At 34.8% G+C, this 24,972-nt stretch overlaps 1 protein-coding gene and 1 long non-coding RNA gene across 9 annotated transcripts in view; one reads left to right on the forward strand and one right to left on the reverse strand.

Annotated features, from left to right (window-relative positions):
• The window catches only part of LOC124223993 (transcription factor Clamp), an 88,793-nt gene extending 73,256 nt beyond the window's left edge, over positions 1-15,537 (forward strand). For 7 of the 8 annotated variants that reach the window (XM_046636464.2, XM_046636472.2, XM_046636471.2 and 4 more), the window contains 3 exons: positions 1,564-1,867; positions 5,123-5,382; positions 5,500-15,537. In XM_046636464.2, the coding sequence (XP_046492420.1) occupies positions 1,564-1,867; positions 5,123-5,382; positions 5,500-5,597 (662 nt within the window). In that variant the 3' untranslated portion in view covers positions 5,598-15,537. The remainder of the gene's footprint in view (positions 1-1,563; positions 1,868-5,122; positions 5,383-5,499) is intronic. The other variant, XR_006884400.2, reaches the window with a different exon arrangement.
• Positions 15,538-17,390: 1,853 nt separating this feature from the next.
• Positions 17,391-23,156, reverse strand: LOC124224006 (uncharacterized). The gene is made up of 2 exons (XR_006884405.2): positions 22,836-23,156; positions 17,391-22,408 (listed from the first exon to the last, which is right to left on the reverse strand). It is a non-coding gene; the product is annotated as an uncharacterized lncRNA (long non-coding RNA).
• Positions 23,157-24,972: the final 1,816 nt, after the last annotated feature.

Below are 24,972 nucleotides of genomic sequence, written 5' to 3' on the forward strand. Positions count from 1 at the left end.
CTATTACTTTCCACAATAAATACTGATGGTGAACATCAATCAGTACATGTTTAATTACGATTGAACCATTTTGTTTAACTACTTGTTCAGTTACTTCGAAATAAAATTAATATCAATTATTAATAATTTATATTCTGAATAGATTACTGGCGTATGTATATGTTGAAACATAAAGCAATACAGAAAAAAACTGCCCCATGTTGAGAATGAAGTAAGCAATGGATGAATGTTAAAATATCGACAGTAATTCAACAGTCCTCATGTCCTATGAAGTTTTGTCAAAATTGTTGATTGTAGTAGCTCTAAGTTCGTAATTAAATTACGTGATAAATTTAGGGCCGGGGCAACTCAAACCAGTTTGTTACTATTTGTTACAGTACGGGAGAGGGTATTTTTAATTTTTGTACTTAATTTATCAAAATAGCAATAAAGTGGCGCTCCAGAGTTTGCCTGTAGCAAACCAGTTAACATCTTGAGAGTAGCACTATGCAGCAATTCTTGGCACAAGACGAGTCACTTAATATAGAAGTTGGCTTAAAAATTACCAAAAATTTACAGTAATTGAAAAATTACGTACAGTGTAAGGGGTTGAGGGAGTTTAATATTTTGTTACGGATTGTTACACGAGGGGGGTAGGAGTAAAAACGTGATCCTAAATGCGTTACATGATTGAAATACAATCCCTAGCAAAAACATAACTCAGTTTCACGTTGGACTTGATTGTGAATTGAAATTACCTTGTTTATATTGATTTATTTCATCTTGGTTCAGAATTTTCTATATAACCTTGCACATGTTTTCAAGTGAGTCTGTCTCAGTACGTAAGTACCTAAGAAAATACTTGAATTCCAAATTCAGTGATTCAACTTTTGAATTAAATCTAATATCAAACCTAGATTACACAGTACAGAAAATTTGTAAATGAACCAATGATCACCTATCACATCCTAACTATATCAAAAAGTGCAATTTTTGGGAAATAAGGGCTGCAATATTGAGTGCCTATTATTAGGATATTGATCATATATTTTATCTGTACCTGCATGCACATACATCGTTCACTTCGTAGAGGTTAAGTGTGAAACTATCAAGCTCTCTGAATTGGGAACTGACTTTGCTGGTGACATCTGGTGCCCTAAAAAGAAACCAGTTTTAGTGTGCACTTAAAGAGTGATTAAAGTGTGAGATTCATTTAAATACAGTAAAAAGCCAAATAATTTTTTTTTTACTACTATGCAAGCTGAACATATGAGCACTGATTGTAAAGAAACTGATGAACTTTTCATTGCATGCAATAGTCAGCCATGTTTTTTTCAGCCGCGCCCTTATGTCAGTTCCCAATAGTTCTGTTCTTCAAAAAATATCTGGGGAGAGTGAAAAATTGTTTTTCTAAAATCATCTTATAATCCCATCGTACAAGAAAACCGTTACTTTGGTAAATTTCAATGTTATTAATTTATTAAATACTGTCCATAGTATTCAATAAATAACCCTGTACCTGAAACCCCCTAAAACCTAAAAAAAAATCACATTTATGTCAAGTATGTATTTCGTTTGCTTCAGCGGCGTACCTGAAAAATCATGGTCGTGTTCATACCGGAGAAAAACCATTCAAGTGTAGTGTTTGTGGAATGCAATTTTCACAAAGTCCACATTTAAAAAATCACGAACGAATTCATTCCGGTGAACGCCCTTATCAGTGTGAAGTTTGTGAAAAAACATTCGCTAGACATTCAACGCTTTGGAATCACAGGAGGATTCATACTGGTGAAAAACCGTATCGATGCAATATTTGTGGTTCGGCATTCAACCAGGCTACTCACCTCAAAAACCACGCTAAAGTTCATACTGGTGAAAAACCACATAGGTAAGACTATAATAAAGGATTCAAATTACTTTAGAATAAATTGTGTATACACGCTGCATGAAGATCTGGTGAAGCAATCCTTGAACACTTACGTTGGAGACCAATTCCCAGCAAGTAACTCAACATACAGTTTTATTGCCACGTTCAATTACATTAACAACCATTTCATTTGTTATAGTTACTAGTAATTTCTAGTGAATGGGTATTGTAACAACAGTTTAAATGTTGTTGGAGTTACAAAAAAAGGAGATACAGATAACCACTTGGTGTAATTTCAGTTTTTAATAGGACATTTTCTGGTTGTTGCAATGTTGAATTCATTTGTTGAATTCACTACAGTTTTTCAGGTAAATAAGTCATTAACGTCACTTTCTTGTCGCACTAAGATCAAATTATCGCAATAGTTACAAGAAAACATAGTGCGCGTGACGATAATATAAAAGAACTGTTAACGCATACTACATTTTCTGTTTACAGCTGCAAAATTTTTTTTTATTGCGTACCCAGACCTACAGCTTTCCGTTAAGATATAAATTGAAAATAGTTACAGCCTATACCGTAATCACAACTAGCAATTTCTCTTGGTGTATATGTGTGACCGTTTTCGGCATGTCAATGTAGAGTAGAGAAATTCATAGGGTTATCGCAATGTTTGAGATAGCCCAAAAGAATGAAAAGTCTGCTACACTCCGCCTTGAGTAACAGGGGCCCGCTTCATCGGAGCCACGCGGTATTGGGATTGAAAATAGGGACCCTCAAATAATGGACAAATAATACCCCTGCTGGATGTAGAATGGTTGCTTATTCGCCATATGTGGGATACTCCTGGGATATTCCTAAGACCTCAATTAGTCAGATAAGCACAGCCTTCGCACTAGAAAAAGATGAGCAGTCTACTTCCACTCCCATTAAGGTAGTACCGTGATAGCAGCAGTCCTCAACTTCCAGAGAAATATCCCCCGTATAAAACATTATAACTAAAGTAAAAAGTCGTTGAGATACAGTACACCTTTGTGCCTCCTCTCACATGCGCAGAAGTATAAAAATTTTCCCATTGCGTCTTTTGTCTGACTTGGCAACGTTGCATTCTAACTCAGTATCTCTTGCCCCTCAAGCATGTGTTGTAGAGAAATGTATTGTTATGAAATCAATTTGAGGTTCGTTATAATTGGAGACTGAAAATAATACACAATGACTTCGCGATTAAAACCTGTACCGTAACCTATATCCGCAAAGTTCTGACATTTATTTCAATTCGTTGGGCCTTTGTGGCATTTTAAACTTCCCGCGTAGGGCAACGTTGCCAAGTCACTATTTCTCACGGGTCAGGTTATGAGAGAAAGTTTGAAAATCATTAAAAGCAACAAACTTTAAGAATTGTTTACAAACAATGAATACGGCTTGTTTATGTTTTTTTTGAAAAAAATTACTTGTTATATCCTCAATTAATAATTCTCAGTTTTTAAAAAAAATTCTAAGAAAAGTATAGCTGTTATTAAATAAAATGCTCACTCTAACTACGGTCGGGATAGGGAATACATGTAAATTGTACGACTTTTGATCGCTAATATTGCAAAATTTAGTACCGCAAGGACTATTAAAAAAAATTCCTACGTATAAAGGACACTTCAAATTATGTGTATTCAAAAATTGAAAAATATTGTAAGAAAAGTGATTTATCACGGTACTACCTTAACAGCAAATTCTACTAAACATTCCCTATGACCAATCCCTTATTAAAAGGCCACCAACCACAAAGAGTGACCTGATCACTAATGATTGAAGTTTGAACTGGCTAAAGCTGTGTACCAACTAACTGGTTTTAGGCCTGGTTCGTTTAGGTTTTGATATTCATGCAATGTGATGAAACTAATCACTTTTGGTCTGAAATTTCATAGCGATGGTAAATCACATTTACTACTTTTTAGGAGTTGGAGAGCGGTGGACCTTCCATAGAAATAGTGTATCACGATTATTACGAAATGTCAGAATATAACTGATTGGCTTTTTTAAATTACACAAATAATAAAGCAGAAAAAACGTTATACAGCTCTTAGGTTTTCATTAGTGATTGCATGCAATTTTCTATGTCTTGAGCGGATGGCGAAATGCCGATCGAGCGAGTAAATCATATTTTACACTTTTCCTCTCCAAAGGAATAGAAACGTTTCAAACTTCAGGAAATAATAATATTTGCAATTATGCTAATGTTGTTTGGCTTATTTTGTATACTGTAGAAATCTCCAGATATCTCCTGAAAAAATTTTTACAAATAGGTAGGTAGGTAGTTTTTCCCATAACGGAGAGAAGCAGATTTATGTAATCATAAGTACAGTACAATCGATGTTCATTAACAATTATATATCTCCTGCAGAATTAGCCCACAAACATTAAAATCTCATCAAAACACCAGAATTGATTTAACGTTCCTGTTATGAAAACTTCTCTGAAATTAATTGGCAATATCTCAGCGTGTGTTGTTCAAACTTGAGTTTGGTTACATTTTTAAACTTTATTTCGAGATATCTTACCCCATAGTAAAATCAATTCGATAACGACCGTATTCAGGCGCACTCTACTGAACATCGTCTGCCTTGAAGTAAAGTTGAAGTTCATGCTCATATAATGTAATTATTTATTTTCAGAAGAACTTTTCAATTCACAATTTTAGGATTGTTTGCAACACATTATACTGCAATAGAGCAAACAATAACCTCTGTTGTGCACCCGGGGTGTTAGACACCCCATGCATATTTTCAAACGAGATTTTCGAATACATCATATAACGAATACAAGTATTCGAAAATACGCTAGCGTGTTCAACATCCCAGGTGCACAACAAAGGTAATATTGTGAATTGAGACAATTTTTTCAGATATGTTAATTTTCAAAAAGGCTTATGAAACTAAGCGAGCCTTGTTCAAAAAACTTCAAACAGTACCCAGTAATTTTTTTGAATTAAAATATTCAATCGTGTACCAGTGAGAGACATTTCAAGTTGCTGGAGTGTCTGACACCGTGTGTGCATAATACATAATTTTTCTAAGGTGTGCATAACAAAGGTCAACATTACTAATTGTGGGGATAACCATCTTAGAAATCTTATGAAATTCTGTTAAATCCTATGAAATCTGGTGCATACAAAACTGATGCACTGTTAATCCTTCGTTATTAGGTTTAACCTCGTCTTCTGCATTAATAGAGCTCCATGAGCAAATAAAAGTTGAATACATATATTTTCTTTCCAATCAACAGGTGTGACATTTGTGAGATTGGTTTCTCAGATCGTTTTGCTCTGAAACGTCATCGTGCGATTCATGAAAAATATGGTCAAACAGCAAGGAATCAGAACAGTAACAGTGCAAACAGTGCGCAGCAAGCCAACACAAGCAATCAGCAACAACAGCAACAAGCTCAGCAACAAGGTCAACAATCCCAACAAGTTGTAGTTGTTAATTCAGCAACGCCGGTGACTGTTAGTCAAGGTCAAGGGCAAGGTCAAAGTCAAAGCCAAGGTCAGGCTGTTATGCTCGATGAGGTTTACAAATGTTAGATGACCTTCCCAGAGCCAAAATGATATGAATAATAAGTTTGAATTCTAAAGTGAAGTATTCTCAATTATTCTCTTCCAGTGATGAATACAGAAGACGAGATGGTAGATATTGGTCTACAGACGGCTGAATTGTGTGACACAATTTTGAAAACAGAAGACTTTGATGGTCTTGAATAATGAATAATTACTGATTAATTATTAGCAGTGAAAATGTAAAAGTCAGAGAATACGTATAGAAGATCGATTTACTTTCAACTATCAAATCATGAACATTTCGATCTTCTATCCATTATTCAAAGCAATGAATGATAAATTGGTCTTGTCATGGTAAGTCGAATATTTTTCAATGTATATAAAATTAACGCCTTTTTAGTGTCTCGGAGTAGGGAAATAACTTTTTTGACAATGTAAACACTTTCTTTCTTTCTTGGAACGTTCTTGACGCAGTTAGCGCTTTTTCTTAATTATCATTTTTATATAAAATAATTCGCAAAACTGATAGTTCTAACAAACTTTGTCATTGGCATAGATTGTCATGTAATCATATTGAGTAGGTCAAATGTCATCCACGGGGCTTCCACTGATGTATTTGATGAAAAACTAATTTTAACTGTTATAGATAATATTTATAAGAACAGTATTTGTAAGATTTACACCTAAAATAAGTTCGGATCAATTATTTTTCAACCATTTCCCTGCTGTTCAAACAACGTAAAGATAACATAATTCTTGTAATTTCTCTAAACATATGTTTGTACACAATTGCACCTTACAACGTTAATTAATATGAAAAAAGACTGCACGTTGAAGGAATATTAAAAATTCATAACAGAAGTAATAAATCTACGTTACGTCATTACACAGTTTCTTCCAAATAAAATTCACCCACGTGATATACAATTGAAGCAAGTTTTTCATTAATTTTACAGAATTGTGTCTGTCATAAACTTCGTTTTATTTATTAAATTTTTTTCTTGCATTTATATTTCGTGTCTCCAATTGTAAATTATATTCTTTTTTGTAACAATTGAAAGGTACTGGAGCTATAAACGTGAACGATTTGTACTGTCATTTTTCATGCCATATTATTTTTGTGACACATGTGCATAAAATAAAGATTTCTTGACAAGTGTAAAGTGCCACACAAGCCGAAGGTGAATACGAACTCATACGGGTCAAGAAGTCCCTGTATGCGCACATGCCACAAATCCTATTTTCTATGCTACCTCCTGTAAAAAACTACAACGTAGTCAAGTTGTTGCCTGCGGCAGCGCAGCAAACATTTTTAAACCTTCAATGCTCTTAGTTTTGATATTTGTTAATTTGCAGTTACGTAACAATTTAATTCGAGTAATGTAAAACAAATACAATAGCAAAAAGACCCAATTGAAGATCCACGTACATACAATATGACAGTCAGAAGTTGTTCTATAATCAAATCATGTACATTTTATCTTTTTTCAGAATGAAATAAAATATTAATTCTAAATATGTTATTTCATGGAAGTTACAAACTGAATTTGAGTTCTCTACGGAAGGATATTAAAACTTTGCTCACCATCTTCCCACAATTAAAAATTTTACAGACACTAAGAACAGGCTAAATTGATCTCAGTTTCCCGCATATCATCACATGTGAATCATGAAGCTGCGGATACTACTTACAGAAGATTGGATTTGTGCTCTTGAAAATTACAAACAAGGTTGAAATTTACTTGTGAATAATATAATTGAAAAATTTTGAAAGACTTTAGAAAGACTGTCACCAGTCATGGACATTTCAAAGCGGTTATTTTTCTTTTCTATTCAACCTAATCTATAGAAGATATAGAAAATTTTTTGCTTTCAATTTCCTTCTGTATTTAAAAAAAAAAAGAGATAAAAAAAATAAATAAAAACGATTGATACCTACCAGACCTCCTAGACCCTCCATATGATATTAGTACAGCAATGACTGCTTTTATTACTGATGTATGAGAATCAAATTATGTCACATTTTTATTTGTGGCGTGTCTAAGAGTTCAGTTTCCTTCCCAATAGTACGACTTATTTGAACATGCTGGAATTTGGATTTCGTAGGTTTGGTTACTCAATTTGGAGTAGAAATTGCATAGTTACACATCTTTGTGAAAAAGGTATCTCGTGTTCCTAAACCGTTGTTATAGTATCACCAGCAATATGTAAGAAAATGATCGATATTCACAAGTATAGCTTTGCCTTTGTATACCATTTTAATTGGAAAATTCTAAATATTAACTTATTACAGTGAACAATAATACCACATGTCAATTCATGATTCATGTCAGAAACATGCTGGTCTTTGATGATAGTAATTATATAGACACATATGATATGGAACTTTCTATACTCCACAGATATTCCAACTACTTGTACCAAGATCGACTGACATTTTACCACCAGAAATCGTCACTGACTTTGAAAATAGGGTAACGATGTGACTCAGTGGGGCTCCTTTGTTAAATAACCATCTAATGAAAATATTCTAGCAAATGGCAATTAATATCTACGTAATATGCAATGACGACACATTATCCTAAAAAAGATATGGGTGTATATATATATATATATATATATATATACGCATACATACACACACATGTAAATTCATGAAAATTGCAGTATCAATATTAGTTTATTAATAACAGACTTTCGTTGCTGTTTAAAAAAATCTAGAATAATTGGGCTCTGACATATGGATTACAATAGAATATAGTTTGTAATAATAGTTTGATAAGTTAGCCTTATATTGATTTTTATATTCACAATTGTTATAGTTATGGCAGTGTACTATGACTTGACTCACAAACATTCACTATACGATTGTCAGAATTTTAGAATTAAAGATGATCAATCACCACATGCGATGATGTCAAGTAGCTTTAATATCACTATCCGAATGAATATATAGTTAAATGTACAGTCAAAACATCGAAAAAGTAAGATAATTTCTTAGTTTGTACAAGTATAACTACATCTATGACGAATTTATAAAACGTCGGAGTATGTATTCAATACCTATGATGATATTTTTTTTAGATTTTAACTGGTCGCCTCTAAAAATGTCAGCCAAAGTTTTCAAATTCCGACTTGATTTTTTTATTCAAATCAGATCAACAACATCTGTATTTCTCTTCATCATGTATAACTCAACACAAATGTTGATGATAAAATTTAACAGAAAGGACGGCTAATTTTGCATTGTGTTCATTCACACTAAAATATAAAAAAATAAATAAAAAAAACAGGTCGAAACTATCAATTCTGAAGTGAAGGTCTCAGTGTTTGAAATATGAATGCGGTTTTTTTTTATCTGCATGTTCGAAATGTTGATGAAAACCGTGGTTACTCGCTTAACATCGGTCTCTAATTTTTTTCTGTAGTTAGACACAATGTTTTTTGGCTTAAGAACATAGGGTGAATGTGCTGATGGTCAGCTACTTCAAAAAGTAGACCCAGTGGATGGGCACTATTAAACGAATGGTTGGCCACAGCTATTTGATTACGGAAATTTAATACGTGTCAACTCATTAGCAAAGGAATTACGTTATAAAAATAAAAATCTAAACTAACAAAACAATGTACATGATTACGTAAAAAATGTATGTTTACAAAACTACTCATAAAAGATGATAAGTATGGATCACAGATGTATATTACAGTACTGGCAACTCCCTATGTCAGCCTTGTCATAATTGGTCCCCCTTATTGTCGGCTAGTTCCGCGTTGTATCGTCGTTTTGACTGTGGTGCGCTGACAGTCAATTCGCATGGACGATAAACATAAACGTGCAAACAAACGAACAAACAGACTTCGAAGTACATTGGATCTTTCAAATACGATTAACAGCGTTATTTTAGTTTTCATTTCAGGAAAATCGATTGTCGACACCTTATTAGTTTAAAAAATTAATAGAAAAGGGCTAAATACTGTCAGCGCTATAACAGTAAAAGCCCGTACTAACAGACCATAAGGAGGTGCGATATTGCCGGGAGTTGTCAGTTCTCTACTAATATACGTCCGTGGTATGGATGAAGTGGATACATTTTTATGGTTACGGATAAGAAGTGTACACCTAATGGGAAACCACACTGCCAACTCTTGAAGCTTGATGGCAGCACCATCGTTGGTTCAAAATTCAAATTCAAGCATACAATATTACGTTAAAATTTATTTTCCTTTATAGAAGATCTTTTTTCTTCAATTGGAGAAAAGCACCATGGCAAATTAACCTGTTTAAATTCTTCGATCGTCCACACAAAATACTTTTTCATTTTGTAACACCGGAATTTCGCGGCAAAGTAGACCAACGATTGTGCGTCACCTGCAATCCAGCTTGACAACTGTGGGCCCCCATTATAACAGAAGGTGAACTAAATGGATGATAATCGATTTCGCAGAAATCAGTTCTACAGGGTAAATGTTATACAGACTCGTTTCTACAGAAATTTTTCTACAGAATATTTTCCTACAGAACGGAATTCGAGATCCACATCAGAAATAATCCTACATGAATTATTCTACATGACAATTATTGTACAAAATTTTTTCTATAGAACAGTTTTATAGCTTCACACATCCAACACAATATCTGTTTGACACAACACACACACATAAATTCAACACAAATAATTTAAATTAAATTGAATCAAAATGTATAAAATCGATGATTAAATGTATGATTTTGACAATTCGATGATTACTTTGAATGTGTACTGTGTCAATCACAATTTGTAGAAAAATGTTGTGTAGAAAAATTTGCTGTAGAAAAATACTTTTGTAGAACAATTCCCCAGTAGAATAACTCATGCAGAATTATTTCTGATGTGAATCAAATTCCTTTCTGTGGAAAAATATTTTTGTCGAAACAAGTCTGTAAAACATATTCTGTAGAACATTTGATCTGTAAAACTGATTTCTGTAGTATTGAACCACATTCAACTAAATAAGTGGGCAACCATTTCTAATCTAAAGGTGACTACTAGCACATTCGCCCTACATACAATTCTTTTCTATTTCGTATCTGCATTTTGCATGTGTTTTAACTTTAATTTAATGAGGTACAACAAGTTGATCTTATTCTATCAGCAAGATTTTACATTCTCTGTCAAGTATTTTACATACCCCATATACATATAATTATGAAGCTGAAGATAGCAGCCAGAGTTAGCAGCCAAACGTATTAAATTATTTGTAAATAGAAATATGCAGTTCCGTTTTATCCTCATAATTCTATTAAAGTATTGGGGATTCAAGATATTTCATAAGATTTTGATTTTCTGTCTTAATCACGTTATTTGAATGAACATTAGAACGTTTGGCTGCTCATTCTGGCTGCTGGTTTCAATCTCGTTATATGTTTACGTGCAGAGGCAACTGTTATATCTGACAATGATTTGTAAATTAAATATTATAGTCAATTTAGGTGGTCATAATGCCTGTTGCAGTATTTTGGGTTAGAATAGTGGTTACCTAAACTTTGGTTTTTCTTAATGCTGTTACGCTTACATTGGCATACCGGACAACAAATTTTTCAATAATCTTCATTATTAGTTCAAGGTTTATTGAAGACAGAATCTTTACATTCCAGGTTGAGATGTATGCTTACAACTAAAAGGACTACATCTTTCGGTTTGATGGGCACAAATTTAATCTATCCATAGCTCCTCTAGTTTTTATTATAGTTTCACGGAATTTCGTGAATTTTAATAACTCGGGATTATGTAATTTTTAATAACATATAAAAATCATGCCACTTATGACACCTATAAAAATAACGTATCAGTTCTATTGGGTAACTTCCAGACCTGGTCCTTCGATTCTTAAGGAAGTCAAGTTTAAGTCCGTTAATTAACAAAACCTAATGCGTTGACTGAAGATATGTAAAAAAGTTCTGCCCTGGGCTAATATTGCTTCTGGTTGGGTGGGTTGAGGGGTAAATGTTGCTCTGCATGTACCGACCCGTCTTGTGGGATCCCAATGTTAAATCGAGAAGACTCCTTAAATTTTCTCCCGGCTGTTCATCTCCCCAAATGATGTATTTAACCGTGAAGCAAAGTCTATAAGGTTAGCAGTCTGTATGCATCTTCAGTAAACGTTTGATGTGGTCATGTAATCATATAGGTATATAGCTCATGCTATAACTGTCGTGACTAACAATAAAGTCAAAACTTGTTTACTGATTTGTGAATCCCGGAAGAACATTAAGAATATCTATTTGCTGAACAATAAGGCTCCGTATTGCACAAGTTTCAGCATGTGATTGAAAAATATAAAAATAAATTTTATCACCCTTGCTTAGACCACCGTGAAATCCGCTTATAACACAAAGCTTGAAAATTCATTTTCCAACTATTCCATTGAACCAGCTTGTTCTTTCGTAAGAGCCAATCCAACCTATTCAAGCATTAATACAATTCTTTATATGAGTATAATGTATGAGTATCTTATATTTTTGGCTCCGAAACGTCTATTAAGAATCAGTAATATTTTATCTAAACTCATTAAAAGCTAGAAAATATCGGAGGTTTATGCATCAAACAAGGGAATTATCACCAATTTTAACCAAAATAATCTGAGGTTGCAATTGTGATATCTCTATCTCTACGGTTCTGAACAGTGGTTGCATATATTAAGACTTCAGACTTTTTCTGAAGCTATGAATTTTCTTAACTGCACTATTTTTGTTATATACATACTCTCACGAAATTTGTCAAGTTTTTATGAAACGAAATTTCCATTGTCGGCTTACTCAAATTTTGATGTTATGATGGAAAAAAACGTGTGAAAATATCCATTTCATTTAAAAATTACTTGATCCGACCAGGTTGAAATAAAAATATGAACGTACACTTTATCTACTCTATGTAAGAAAATTCATGAGAGTATACTTCAAGTTGCAGTTAATTCTTTAAGTCTCGGTAGATTATGAAATCTTGTTAGTACTGCAACACGTTGAAATAAAATGCGTCCAAAATTCTGGAACAAAAATTCTAGAAAATACCAATATTTGTGTTCACTGGATCATCTTGAAAATACACCCAGGTACTGTATCGACAAACACGAGAATATTCGTGTTTATTAACAGTGCGCGTAAGTGGCTCTTTTGCACAAAGTACAGCGAGTTGATGGATTCTTGTGTTTCAATGGCCCTTGTATTCAGGCCCAGAGTAAAATACGGTATTGCGACTTGTACCTATATATTTCTCATATGTATATCGGCCAGAAAATGAACTTGTGTAAATTTTCATACACTTGCAATAAAAAATTCAACTATGTATATAATAATGCAGGCCACAGCTATTTAATTGACTGTATTTTGAAGGTAAACCTCCTGTATTTTTAATTCCCGAATTATTCTGAATACAAGCTTACCCTGAAAGTGAATTAACTTCTGATTCTAGGATTTCATTCCAGGAATTATTATTTAAGTTTAGATGACAGTATAACCCAATGTACGAGGTGTGTTCAAAAAGTAAGGTGACTTTATATTTTTATGAAAAAATATTTATTTATTCATCAATATTTATGTTGTCCCCTTCAAAGTAATCCCCCTCAGATATAATACACTTGTGCCAACGCTTTTTCCAATCCTCAAAGCACTTCTGATAAGCACTTTCTGGTATAGCTTTGAGCTCTTCCAGCGATGCAGTCTTTATCTCCTCAATCGTTGCAAATCTCCGTCCTTTCATAGGTCTCTTCAGTTTTGGGAACAGGAAAAAGTCGCATGGGGCCAAATCCGGTGAATATGGTGGCTGAGGCATGATTGTGGTGTTGTTTTTGGTCAAAAAACCTCTCACAAGCAACGATGAGTGAGCAGGTGCATTATCGTGATGCAAAAGCCACGAATTGTTTTTCCACAATTCCGGACGTTTCCTTCGTATTGCTTCTCGCAAACGGCGCATAACTTCAAGGTGATACTCTTTATTGACCGTACGACCTTTTGGTAAGAACTCCTGATACACTACGCCACGGTAATCGAAGAAAACAGTGAGCAAAACCTTGACATTTGATCGAACTTGGCGTGCTTTTTTCGGTCTTGGCTCTCCTGGGCTCTTCCACTGGGACGATTGGACTTTGGTTTCGATGTCATAACCATATACCCATGATTCGTCACCAGTTATGACCCTTTTGAGTAAATCAGGATCATCATTGACGTCATTCAACAGCTCTTGAGCGATGCTCATGCGACGATTCTTCTGGTCAAAATTAAGCAGTTTCGGAACAAACTTCGCTGACACACGTCTCATACCCAAAACATCCGAAAAAATTTCATGGCACGAGCCAACCGATATGCCAACATCCTCAGCAACTTCTCTGATAGTGATTCGACGATTTTCGAAAACAATTTTCTTCACTGCTTCAACGTTTTCATCTGTTGTTGACGTGCTGGGGCGTCCAGAGCGAGGTTCGTCATTGGCATCTTCTCGGCCATCTTGGAAGAGCTTGTACCACTTATAAACGTTTTTTTTACTAAGAGTAGACTCACCGTATGCCACTGTCAACATTTCAAGTGTTTTGGAGCACTTAATTCTATTTTTTACACAAAATTTGATGCAAATTCTTTGATCCATTTTTCTTGATAGCAAAAAATCGCCGAGCACACCAAAATACGTCTCACCTTTGTATCTGTCAAAAACAAACTAAACATGCTATACACTTGAAACTGTGTACAGATGTTCGGGACAAATGTACCAACATAACATAAAAAAAAATCGAAGATCGAACGGACATAGCCCGCGAAATTAGAAAAGTCACCTTACTTTTTGAACACACCTCGTATAAATCGAGTGCGCGGTTTTATAGGTACAAACCCCGCAATCGTACAATGCGCGCATTGTAGGGATCTGTTTGTACAATCCTGGTTTATGCGGAGTTTGTACAAGTTATTCTGTACAGTGCGCGCAATGTACGTTTCGTGCCGTAAACTGCGCGCATTGTACGAGAGTTCGTTGAGGGACATCCTTCTGGAGAAATTCGGCCGTAGCTGGGGCTATTTGATTCCTACTAAATAATCCAGATATAATTCCGCTCTGGGTTTCGATCTTATAAAATCCATCTTCAGTTACTTCCATGATGACCCCTGTATCATAATACTAGCTTTAATAATGATAATCATAGTCTTTCTATCTGATAAAAAATTTCTGAACAAATGAAAAAGAAGTAGCAACAGGTGAAAAAGATTATAATGACAATAGTATAAAAAAGATTATAATAACAATAGTATACGCATGAAGTTGGCGGTGGAGTGAGATGCCGAAAACAAAACAAAAAGCATCTAGCAAACAAAACTTCCTATGACAGCTGTCATCGGCTGTTTATGACAGTCTTTGACAAATATCTTTATAGGTATCTGTTTCTGACACGCAAAAAATAAACATACAAACGAGAATTATCAAGATGATTCCCGACGGGAATTGTCTTTTTCGCGCGCTGGCGTATTGTGTATACGGCACTCAAGATCGACACGCAAAGGTGAGACTGAATACCGTTTCAAATATATCATACTGGCAAACATGTCAGTAGAAGCAGAAATTACTTTCGTCATTTCATTACCCGTAAATTACAATTACTGTGAATAACTGTAATATTTAGTAACTAATTACAATTGCGGGAAATAATTATAAATTTTGATTTACCAATTACAGTTAGTATAAACAATTGTAATTTTATGATTATCAACTACAATTACTCGAAATAATTGTAATTTTTTTGTTGTCAATTAAAATTACTTGAAAAAATTGTAATTTTTTTGCTACTAATTACAATTACTTGGAACAATTGTAATTTTTCTGTTATCCATTACAATTAATGGAAATGATTATGTTTTTTTTTCAAATTTCAATTGTTTTTCATAATTTATTTAAACAAATTACCTTTGGAAACGTAATGTCGAATTCTCAACATAATTTCAAATTCCGAAAACATCGGGAACTTCATGGAGCTTACATATTCACATTGACTGGTCAAGCAAATTATTTAAACAAATTAATTTTTCAAAGTAATGTGAAATCCTTGATCAGCTACCCAAAAAACTTTGGTAACCATAGCCCATTCACATATTGACTGTAAAAGACTCGTTCCGATCACACCATTTGAATACTCCAAAAACGGAGTAAATTTATTTGTCTATTTGTTATTATTTCACAGGAATAACGTTAGAGAAAGAAATTCAATTGGACCACATCGTGTGGTTTACAATTACTCAAAAGAATTTTAATAATGTCTGATTTAATTACAATCACTGAGGATAATTGAAATGATTTCTGATTAAATTCCAATCACTGAAAGTAATTTTGATAAACTTTGATTAAATTCAAATTACTCAATGTAATTTTAATGAAATCCAATTCAATTACAATTACTGGAAATAATTTCGATGGACTCTGAGTCAATTACAATTATCAAAAGTAATTTCACTGAACTCCGATTCAATTATTATTACTGAAAATAATTTTAATGAAATTCAATGTCATTAAAAATTATCCTTAGTGATTTGTAATTGTTAATTTTTTATTACAATTTTGCCCAACACTGAGTAGAAGTAATGAAACAGAACTCGAGGAGAGTTATATCAGAGAAGAAATAGGTTTTTTCCGGTTAACCGTTAAGTAAGGGCCTTCCCAATTTCTTTGTAGTTTCGGACATTGTCCTTTCTGTCTTCGAGGTTGAAAGAGCCAGACAGAATCTCCGGGATTAAATTTTATATCCCTGGCTCGAATATCATAACGTGTTTTTAATTTGTCTGAAGCCACAGAAATTCTACTTACAGCAAAGCTATGAATTTCTTCTACTATGGGGAAAATAATAACTATAGCAAAATAAGTCGCCAAATGCAATTGGGGATGCATGGCATCGGGGATTTTGTACATGTGAGTGGATTCGTTTACGAAAACAATCTGAGCAGACCTGCATAGGGAGCCACTAGCAATTTCGGGTTGATCGGAAACAACTGATCAACAGTTGCAGACCTGTCATCAAATCAGCATAAATAAATTCACCTGTCTAACAGACACTGTACAAGGAAATAGTGATGCGCGTAGCGCCGAGATGGGGTTGGCGCGCGAAGCGCGCAGGGGCGCAGCCCCTAGTAAGAGAAAAATAAATAGAATCAGCAAGTTACCTATTAAATTCTTTGAATCGGCCTTGCTCTTGTCAACATCGGGGACCGGTAATAATACAAACATTCCCCTCTCCAACGGCTTGAATTTAGCATCACTAGCGAGTTTCATTCTTTTTGCTTGCTTTTCTAGGCCTTGAAATGCAACCTCATGACTTCGCTTAATACTCTCGTGAGTCTCGGCTATAGTTTTTTCTTTAGGAATTGAAGATAAACTGGAGGTGGAATTATTTAAAAGTTCTTCAATTTCTTCTTCCGTATTGAATAATGCTAACATTTCTTGTGGCAATGCCGAGTCCTTCAACCCTAATTTCGCTTCTCGACCAAAGATCGCCCGGTAAGGTGACTGCTTGATTCCCGTATGGAAGCTATTGTTTTTCTGAAATTGAACGAAATGCAAGCCCTCACTCCATTTTGTCGTATTATTATGTCATCCACGCCCGCAGCATATCTTTCACATCTCGACTTGATCTCTCTACGCTTCCCTGGCTCTGGGAGTGGCGGGGTTTCCCATGGACAATTTTTAATCCAGGCCACAAGAGCGAGAGTTCATTTATGATCGAATTCACGAATTCACGTCCATTATCTGACTGAAGCACTGCAGGAGCACCGAATACACAAAACAAGTCAATCAAAACGTATGCCACTTCTGCAGCGGTCTTCGTTTTTAAAGGCCTGAGGAGTACAAATTTAGTCAAATGCTCTTGATAATTTAAAATAAACTTGTAGTCTTGATCTTTGCAAGATTGCATATCAATGAGATCCACTTGCGCCCGGGCACTTACTTCTTTGAACAATTATGGTTTCACTACGACACCCTTTTTCGGAAAAAATTTTACACATATACTTTCGTACGATAAAAATCTTTGAACTGTTTTGAAAAACTGCTTTAAGACATTCCTTGTGCATACTCTTTTATCACGGAAGGCTCATATTTATTTGGAAGATACATAGAACCACTGTTGTCTGAAAATTTGTGAAAAGAATGTTCGATTAAAATTCTATTGGTATTAAAATAGTAATAAAAACTAAAATTTTATGAACCCATTCGACCTTGCACGCAAAATTCACTAACATGAAGAATTTATTTTTCGTGCGTCTTGAGTATCTGTGCGTCACGCATTTTTACTGTTATCAAAAACCGACCGTTGACAATCACAATCGCGACTAATTACAGGAATAAATTTTTCGGCGTTATTGTTGCATGGGCGAAACAAAAATGTTTTCGGCTATACTGGTTGACATTGCCTACAGAATTCTACTGACTACAGCTTTATCAGATAAGTAATGTGTAGACTTTGATAATAGGCAATATAAGTGATACACTTACACTTTGGAATTCATTAACAATACACTTCTTTTCGATAGCAGTGAATTTGGTGTGCTAGCTAGGTAGAATTTGTTCTTCATAAATTATTGAATCAACTTGACATTTGATGTCGCCATTTTAGAGCAACTTGTAGTTTTCAAAAAAGGGATTTCTCGATCGGTCAAGTCTGACTACAGCATGCCCTTGAAGATGTTTTCGTACATAGTAGAGCGCAGTCTGGTAATTGGATGCACGCTTCCGTCCCTCATCCAGTTATGCGAAAGTGACGGATAATCGTGCTTCGACACCTTAATCAATACGAGCACTGTGAACAGCCATGTTGTAATAAGGCTCTACGATGGCATGGTATTTACACTCTTATAAATGTCATGAACTAGACTCCATCTCTCTACACGTAAAAGAGAAGTCAATCATAAGAATGAAAAAAAATAATTATGTGCATTACGTTGCCATTCAAGCAGCGCCGTACCTAGGGATGGATCAAAGGAGTAGCCGCCCCAGACGCTGTGCCGTGAAAGCGGTATTCAGATATATGTTTTTGTTTCATAAAATCAAAAAATTTGGTATCTACAATAATCTTGAGAATGTTTCTCCTTGCGTATTTGTCATGGTTTCGCTGTCACGAGCGTAACAATAATTGGTGTGGAAATGAAAATGGTAAATGTATGGCACCAATATGGGCGTCGATACACATGCGCAACATACTACTTCAGTCTCACCTTACGCATTCGGCATGGAGCCCGCGCGTTCGACAACGGACGCGTGACGAATCACCGGGTCCACTATGTATTATTTTTTAATTTTCATTTAACCTGTTATGAACACATCCGAAAATAAAAAGATAAAAGACACACGGAGTAGGTGCCACTCCGTAATGTTTATAAAACGTTCAATTTTCAATATTGTTTGCTTAAAAATTTAACGGCAAGCTCTCAACAACACACTTCAAGATAAAATTGTTTCCATAGAGCTAACCGAACAAAAAATTATATAATACATTTTGAAGTTGGAAGTGATCAATTTTGATGAAATTGTGAAATCTTAGAAATGACATTCAATGAAATCTAAATATGTGAAAATTTTCATTTTTCCTCAAAAATAATGCAATATGAGCCACTTACGTGGCGTGGGGTGGTTTACAACCCAGATGTCCACACAGGTTAGACTATATATTCAATTCTGAAACAGTACCTCGAATTTTTTCAGATTTTTCATTCAACTGGTTAATTATTTATAAACATTGAGAATGATTTTGAAAAGGAACTTATTAAAATTCTCAAAAATTGTATTTTCTTTTAAAAACTTTTTTTTTTTTATTTTCTTTTCGAAACATGCCAAGACCGGGCCTCCGATAGGCCGGTTTAAACAAAAAGTTTAAACACGTAATGTTTCTGATTAAAATTCCCGAAAATTCTCGAAACTTCTATTATTCATTCAGGACATTTCGAGACCGGCTTCATTATGAAGCTGATAAAAAAAAAGTATAATGTATCAAAAAAGTAGACAAAAATCGCTCCATAATGGAACTGGTCTAGAAATATTCTAATTGAGAAATAGAAGTTTTGAGCATTTTTCGGGAATCTTCAGACCGTTTAATGAATGTTCTAGTTCAACGTAAAAATCAAAAGTGCTGAAAAAAATAGAAAAAAGTCAGTGCACCGTGAGCCTGGTCTTGAAATATTTGGCACAGAAAATACAGTTTTAGAGCATTCTAGAAAAGATCCTTTTCAAAACCATTCTGAATATTTATAAGTAATTAACCAGTTAAGTAAAAAAACTGAAAAAATTAAGGGTACTGTTTCAAAGTTGGGATAGTTGCAGAAAAAATTTTGAGCAAAATCAAAAACGGCGAGGGTCAGTCGTTAATTAGGTTTATATGAAATTCCCCATACATAGACATATATGTCTATTGAAGAAGGCAGTTTCCTTCATCCTGCTCCAGGCGCTCCAAGGGCTAAGCACGGCACTGCATTGAAGTGAAAGATTTAATAGCAACTCTGTAGATACAATAGACCATTGGTATTTACTAGAGCTTGTCCCATTCGGCTAGACCAGCTAACCAATACGTGAATTAGCTGGTTGATATATTTTAACTGATTGAAACAATTTTCTTGATGTCAAATTTCTCGTACGATTTCTAATTTTATCACAGATTTTAAGTAGGTTTGCAAATGTTTCCATCTCATAATAAGTGAGTGCATAGGATTGTCAATTTTTCTGTAGTGTACGTATATGGATAATTTCATGGTCCAAGGATGGGTAATATATTACGGTATACTGGAATATGGATATTATTGAGAGAACAATATCAATATTTATTTCGATATTTACCTTGCCGATATATCAATACTGCAGCAGCCAATATGGAATTTTAATATCTGATAAGTTTCAGTTCGTTTTGTCTCATGGAAGAAAAGTACAAGATCTCATCGAATGTGACGGAAAGCAAACTCTACAAAGTTTCACAAGGGGATGGCCAGATTTGGGAAACGCAGTTGGGGACGGGGTGACCCGTGGTTGTAGTACTACCTCATAGTGCTGCTATGGCCCCACCATAGGGCCAGATGACCAATTAGAGCTATACGCTCCGAAAATTTCTTTTACAATTTAAATAAACTTAAATAATGTTGTCTGGATTTTCTTCAAATATTCATCTGTATTGTTATACAAAAGTCACAATGGTATTTCTCGTAAAAACATTTGAATCAGAAGATATCTAAACGATTCGCTCATCGAATAAATAAGAATTTATTACAGAAGCAGGGAGTTTTGAGGATATTCATCGAAAAGCAAACCTCGTCGACATTTTTAAAGATTTTCCATCTCCAGTTTTCACGCGAACCACGCGTAGGTGATCATATTGTGAAACGCCAGAGATGATTATTGATGGTGAACGATCCATTGAATTTTAATACAATCTTCTCGGGAATTAACCTCTTGTTCCTTTTCAATTAAAGTAACGCTATTTTGAGGGGGTTTTGAGATTTTTAACCATTCTGTAAAAATATACATCACAAGATTGCATTAGAGGTGTACACTTTGGTGGAATTACTTTTTATAGCGATTGTTATTAAAATAATTCCACCACAGTGTACACTTATAGTGCAATCTTATGATGTATATTTTTGCAGACAAGTTGAAAATCTCATTAAACGCTTGCAAAATAGCGCTACTGTAATTGAAACGGAACAAGAGATTAATTCCTGAGAATATTGTATTAAAATTCAATGGATCGTTCATCATCAACACAATCATCTCTAGCATTTTACAATATGATCCGATACGCATGGTTCGCGTGGAAATTAACCGGAGACAGAAAATCTTTAAAAATGTCAACGAGGTTTACTTTCTATGGATATGCTCAAAACTTCTTGCTCTTGTAAAAAATCCTGATTTATTCGATTGCGAATTGTTCAAATACCTTTTGTTTCGATTGTTTTTAGGACAAATCCCATCGTAGCGCTTGTACAACAATACAAATGAATATTTGAAGGAGTTCCAGTCGATATTATTTAATTTTATTTAAATTATGAAAGCAATTTTCGAAGCATGTAACTTTTGAATGGTTGGCCATCTCGCCCTATGGTGGGGTCATTACCAACACTATGAAGGAGTACTGCAACCACGCGTCGCCCCATCCCCAACTGTGTTTCCCAAATTTCGACGTCCCCTTGTCAGGTGTATTCTTGATGATAGATATTTGGATAGACCCTCCAAACACCAAAATTTACCTAAGTGTAACTTCGCATTCGCATTTTTCAATAGAAAATATTCAGAAAAATGTTACAATTGGCGTCACCAAATTAGAGAAACGGCGAACAATTAGGAAATTGATATGAGCAATATTGTAGACGTTGTGATAGTGCTGTAAATATTAAAAAAGCAGTGGTAGATTATTTTGGTGTAGAGAAACAATTGCCATGCTTTGCAAATCTCTTCAGTTTAATAGCTTCTAAAATTATTCAAAAAGATATCATCAGCTTAATAGTCAAAATATCTGTAACAAACATAGCATCAGGGCTTCGTTTGAAGAATCATCTTCTTGAAGAATTTACAAAGAGATTTGAAAGCATTGAACAGATCACTTTATTACCCGTGGCAACTATTTTGGATACACAATTTCGGAAAATTCATTTCGCAAATATTTTACATGGCTCTAATGCTGTCGCTAAAATAAAGAAAAGACCCAATACTGATTCTTCTGAACAATTGTTACTTAAAAATAGTAGCAAAGTTGAAGATATTCCAACTGCTGCAAACAGTTTGTGGTCTTTTCATGACAATTTGGTTCATGTGAATAACGTTGAAAGAGCTGGAGTGCATGCTTGTGATGGTATACCCAATAAATTGAGATATTATCTCAGTCAAGATCCAATTGAGCGCCACAATAAACCTATTGAGTTTTGGAACCAACGTAGCCGATCAAAGTTTCACAAAGTGACAAAGAGATATTTGTGTATTACTGCTCGTTCAGTTCCGTCGAAACGTCTATTTTCACTCGCTAGACTCGTCATGACTGACCTACGTAAAATATTGACCAGTGAACATTTACAAATGTTGCTATTTTTGAATTCGAGAGCATTGGCATATCTTATAGATGTGTAAACAATAAATGGTACTTTTTCTTTTAATATTTTGTCACACAAAAATCCTAAACCCTATTCAATAAACTAAAGAGAAGAGAATGTTTTTTATTTTTCATTTTATGATACCGAATACAAATTTGTGGGATATTGATGTATCGAAATATCGATGTTAAAACTCTGATATTTTAACGTATCGGTATTTTATACGTCGATACATATCGATATTTTTTCAAATATCGGCCATCCCGTCTAGCCTGGTAACTGTTCCCCAAGAATTTTTGGTTCATTATTTCTTTTTAATAATATAGTAACTACACCTATACACATATTATGGTATGTAATAAAAATATCATAATTTTTACCTCATTGCATTTTGCGTTATATAATTCCAAATACCGAACTAGATGTTACGTATGTGCATTCAATTTATAAAAATTCCGTATCAAAAAAAGATGTCAACATAACCGAACACGTACTTTTCAACTTGGATTTCACTTCAATACAAGAATGAGTTATAAAAAGTATTTTTGAATTCCGTACGTTTTTTTGTTTTTAGTTTTCGGAATTGACTCTTTGTAACGATGTATGATTTATCAGTGAATCAAGAAGCAATATTTTTATTAATTTTATTCTGAGCTTGCTACACATTTACTACGTTTACGCCACTGAACTCTAATATAACTGGAAGGCCTGCTGCGGTGGTGGGGGTTCAGTCGAGAGAAATGCTCAAATGTATGTACCAAATCCATGGAGGCTAGAGCATACACATATAAGAATAGACCGCGTAAGCGGGCTGAGAAGGCGATACCGCGGTAGAAAGAGAAAGCTGCACATAGGCCCCCCCCCTCTATCCTTGTCTAATCGCGCATGCGCGGGACACGCGAGTCGTGTATGCTAGTATACTACACTGCGAGAGAATGCTGAGCGCGCGTGGGCGCGATTACACAAGGATAGAAGGATGGGCCCATATCACGGTCTTATATACCCGTATTCATAGTCGCTCCTTATTTCAAGGATAAAGGAACGCCTTGATGAAGGCTTCCTTGAATCTTGGAGGCGTCCTCGTTTCATAGTCACAACTTGTCTCTCCCTTCCAGAAGGAAGACATATTTAGGGATATGTGATTGCTTATGGTGGCTAAACTGCTGATCGAAGCGCCACTCGGCTATATTTAAATCTAACTTAAACCGCTTGGCTTTCATTGTCAAGTTGCATCGGTTGATCAGAGTGTATCAACAAGGAAACCTTGTTCCTCAAGGAAAGGCTATGAATACGGGTGTTACATACAGGTCTGGCAACGAAGGTAGTGGGGGTGGTCATTTCACGGCCAGTTATTTATCTCACTTTGTGGCCGCCAGGCCGGCGTTGTGATCTAGGGATGGATAATCAACGCCAACCTAATAAAAATATCATTATTGTTATTACAAGTAATGAATTGTTATGAATGAAAGTAGTTAATATAAATATTAGTATAATATAATTATTATGAATGATATATGTATGGAGACTAGAGGCAAAGAGTATCATCTCCGTTTCCTATTTTCAGCCGTCATTATTGAAATTTATGGTTTACTTATCAAGTTATGGAATACTTGTATCGCTTGCGTTTGAATTAATTCAGGGGGTGACCTAACCGAATAAACCAGCAAGCTTGATTAAATCCCAAGCGGGGCTATAACTTAAATATTAGAAAAAACATGAGAGCTGTCATGGGACAGCCGGTACGAACGAAGTTCCTTACGCTATATTACTGCTCATTGAATAAATTAAGAACGTTTAATTGAAGAATAATTAAATGAAAAATCAAATATATGAAGGAATGGTAATAAAATCGTACGAATGTGTTTTTGAAAGATATAAAAAGAAAGAGAGGCAAAGTATAGACGTACGCTGTGAGAGAGCGCGCTGCGGCCCAAAGTATAGTTGTACGCTGTAGGAGAGAGAAAGAGGGGCGAAGTATAGTCGTGCGCTGTGAGTGAGAGAGACCGCTGCTGCCGTCTCCCACCCCAAGCGCTGAGACAGAGAGAGAGAGCGCGCGCACACGCTGGAATAGAGAGAGAGAGAGAGAGGGAGATCGCGCGCACTATAGCAAACGAGCACTATAGCCAAAAAGTGTCGGTTTTTTGGTGTCGTTTTTTTCCGCCTAGCCCCTACGGTGAACGAGCGATAAGGAACTTCGTTCCAAAAAAAAATGTAAATAAATTATCTATATCAATCTCGTTCATTTCAAGGAAAAAAAAATATAAATTTCATGTGTATGTACGAATAATAAATCTACGAAGGTAATAAATGAAATAAACGTATATTGTTTAAAGAAACGGTGTTGTTTTTGTTGGTTAACTAATTTCGATAATTTTTCACACCGCGGTACCACACATGGTTTAACCATCTTTTTTTTAAAAACGCAACAGCGTTTCACGCGTATGTAAGAGTATAACGCACGGGCTGATTTTAGGTTATATGTTTCATTTCAAATATAATTTCGGTGGCACATTTTCA

This window comes from Neodiprion pinetum, chromosome 7, assembly GCF_021155775.2.
Source record: "Neodiprion pinetum isolate iyNeoPine1 chromosome 7, iyNeoPine1.2, whole genome shotgun sequence".
Lineage (NCBI taxonomy): Eukaryota > Metazoa > Arthropoda > Insecta > Hymenoptera > Diprionidae > Neodiprion > Neodiprion pinetum.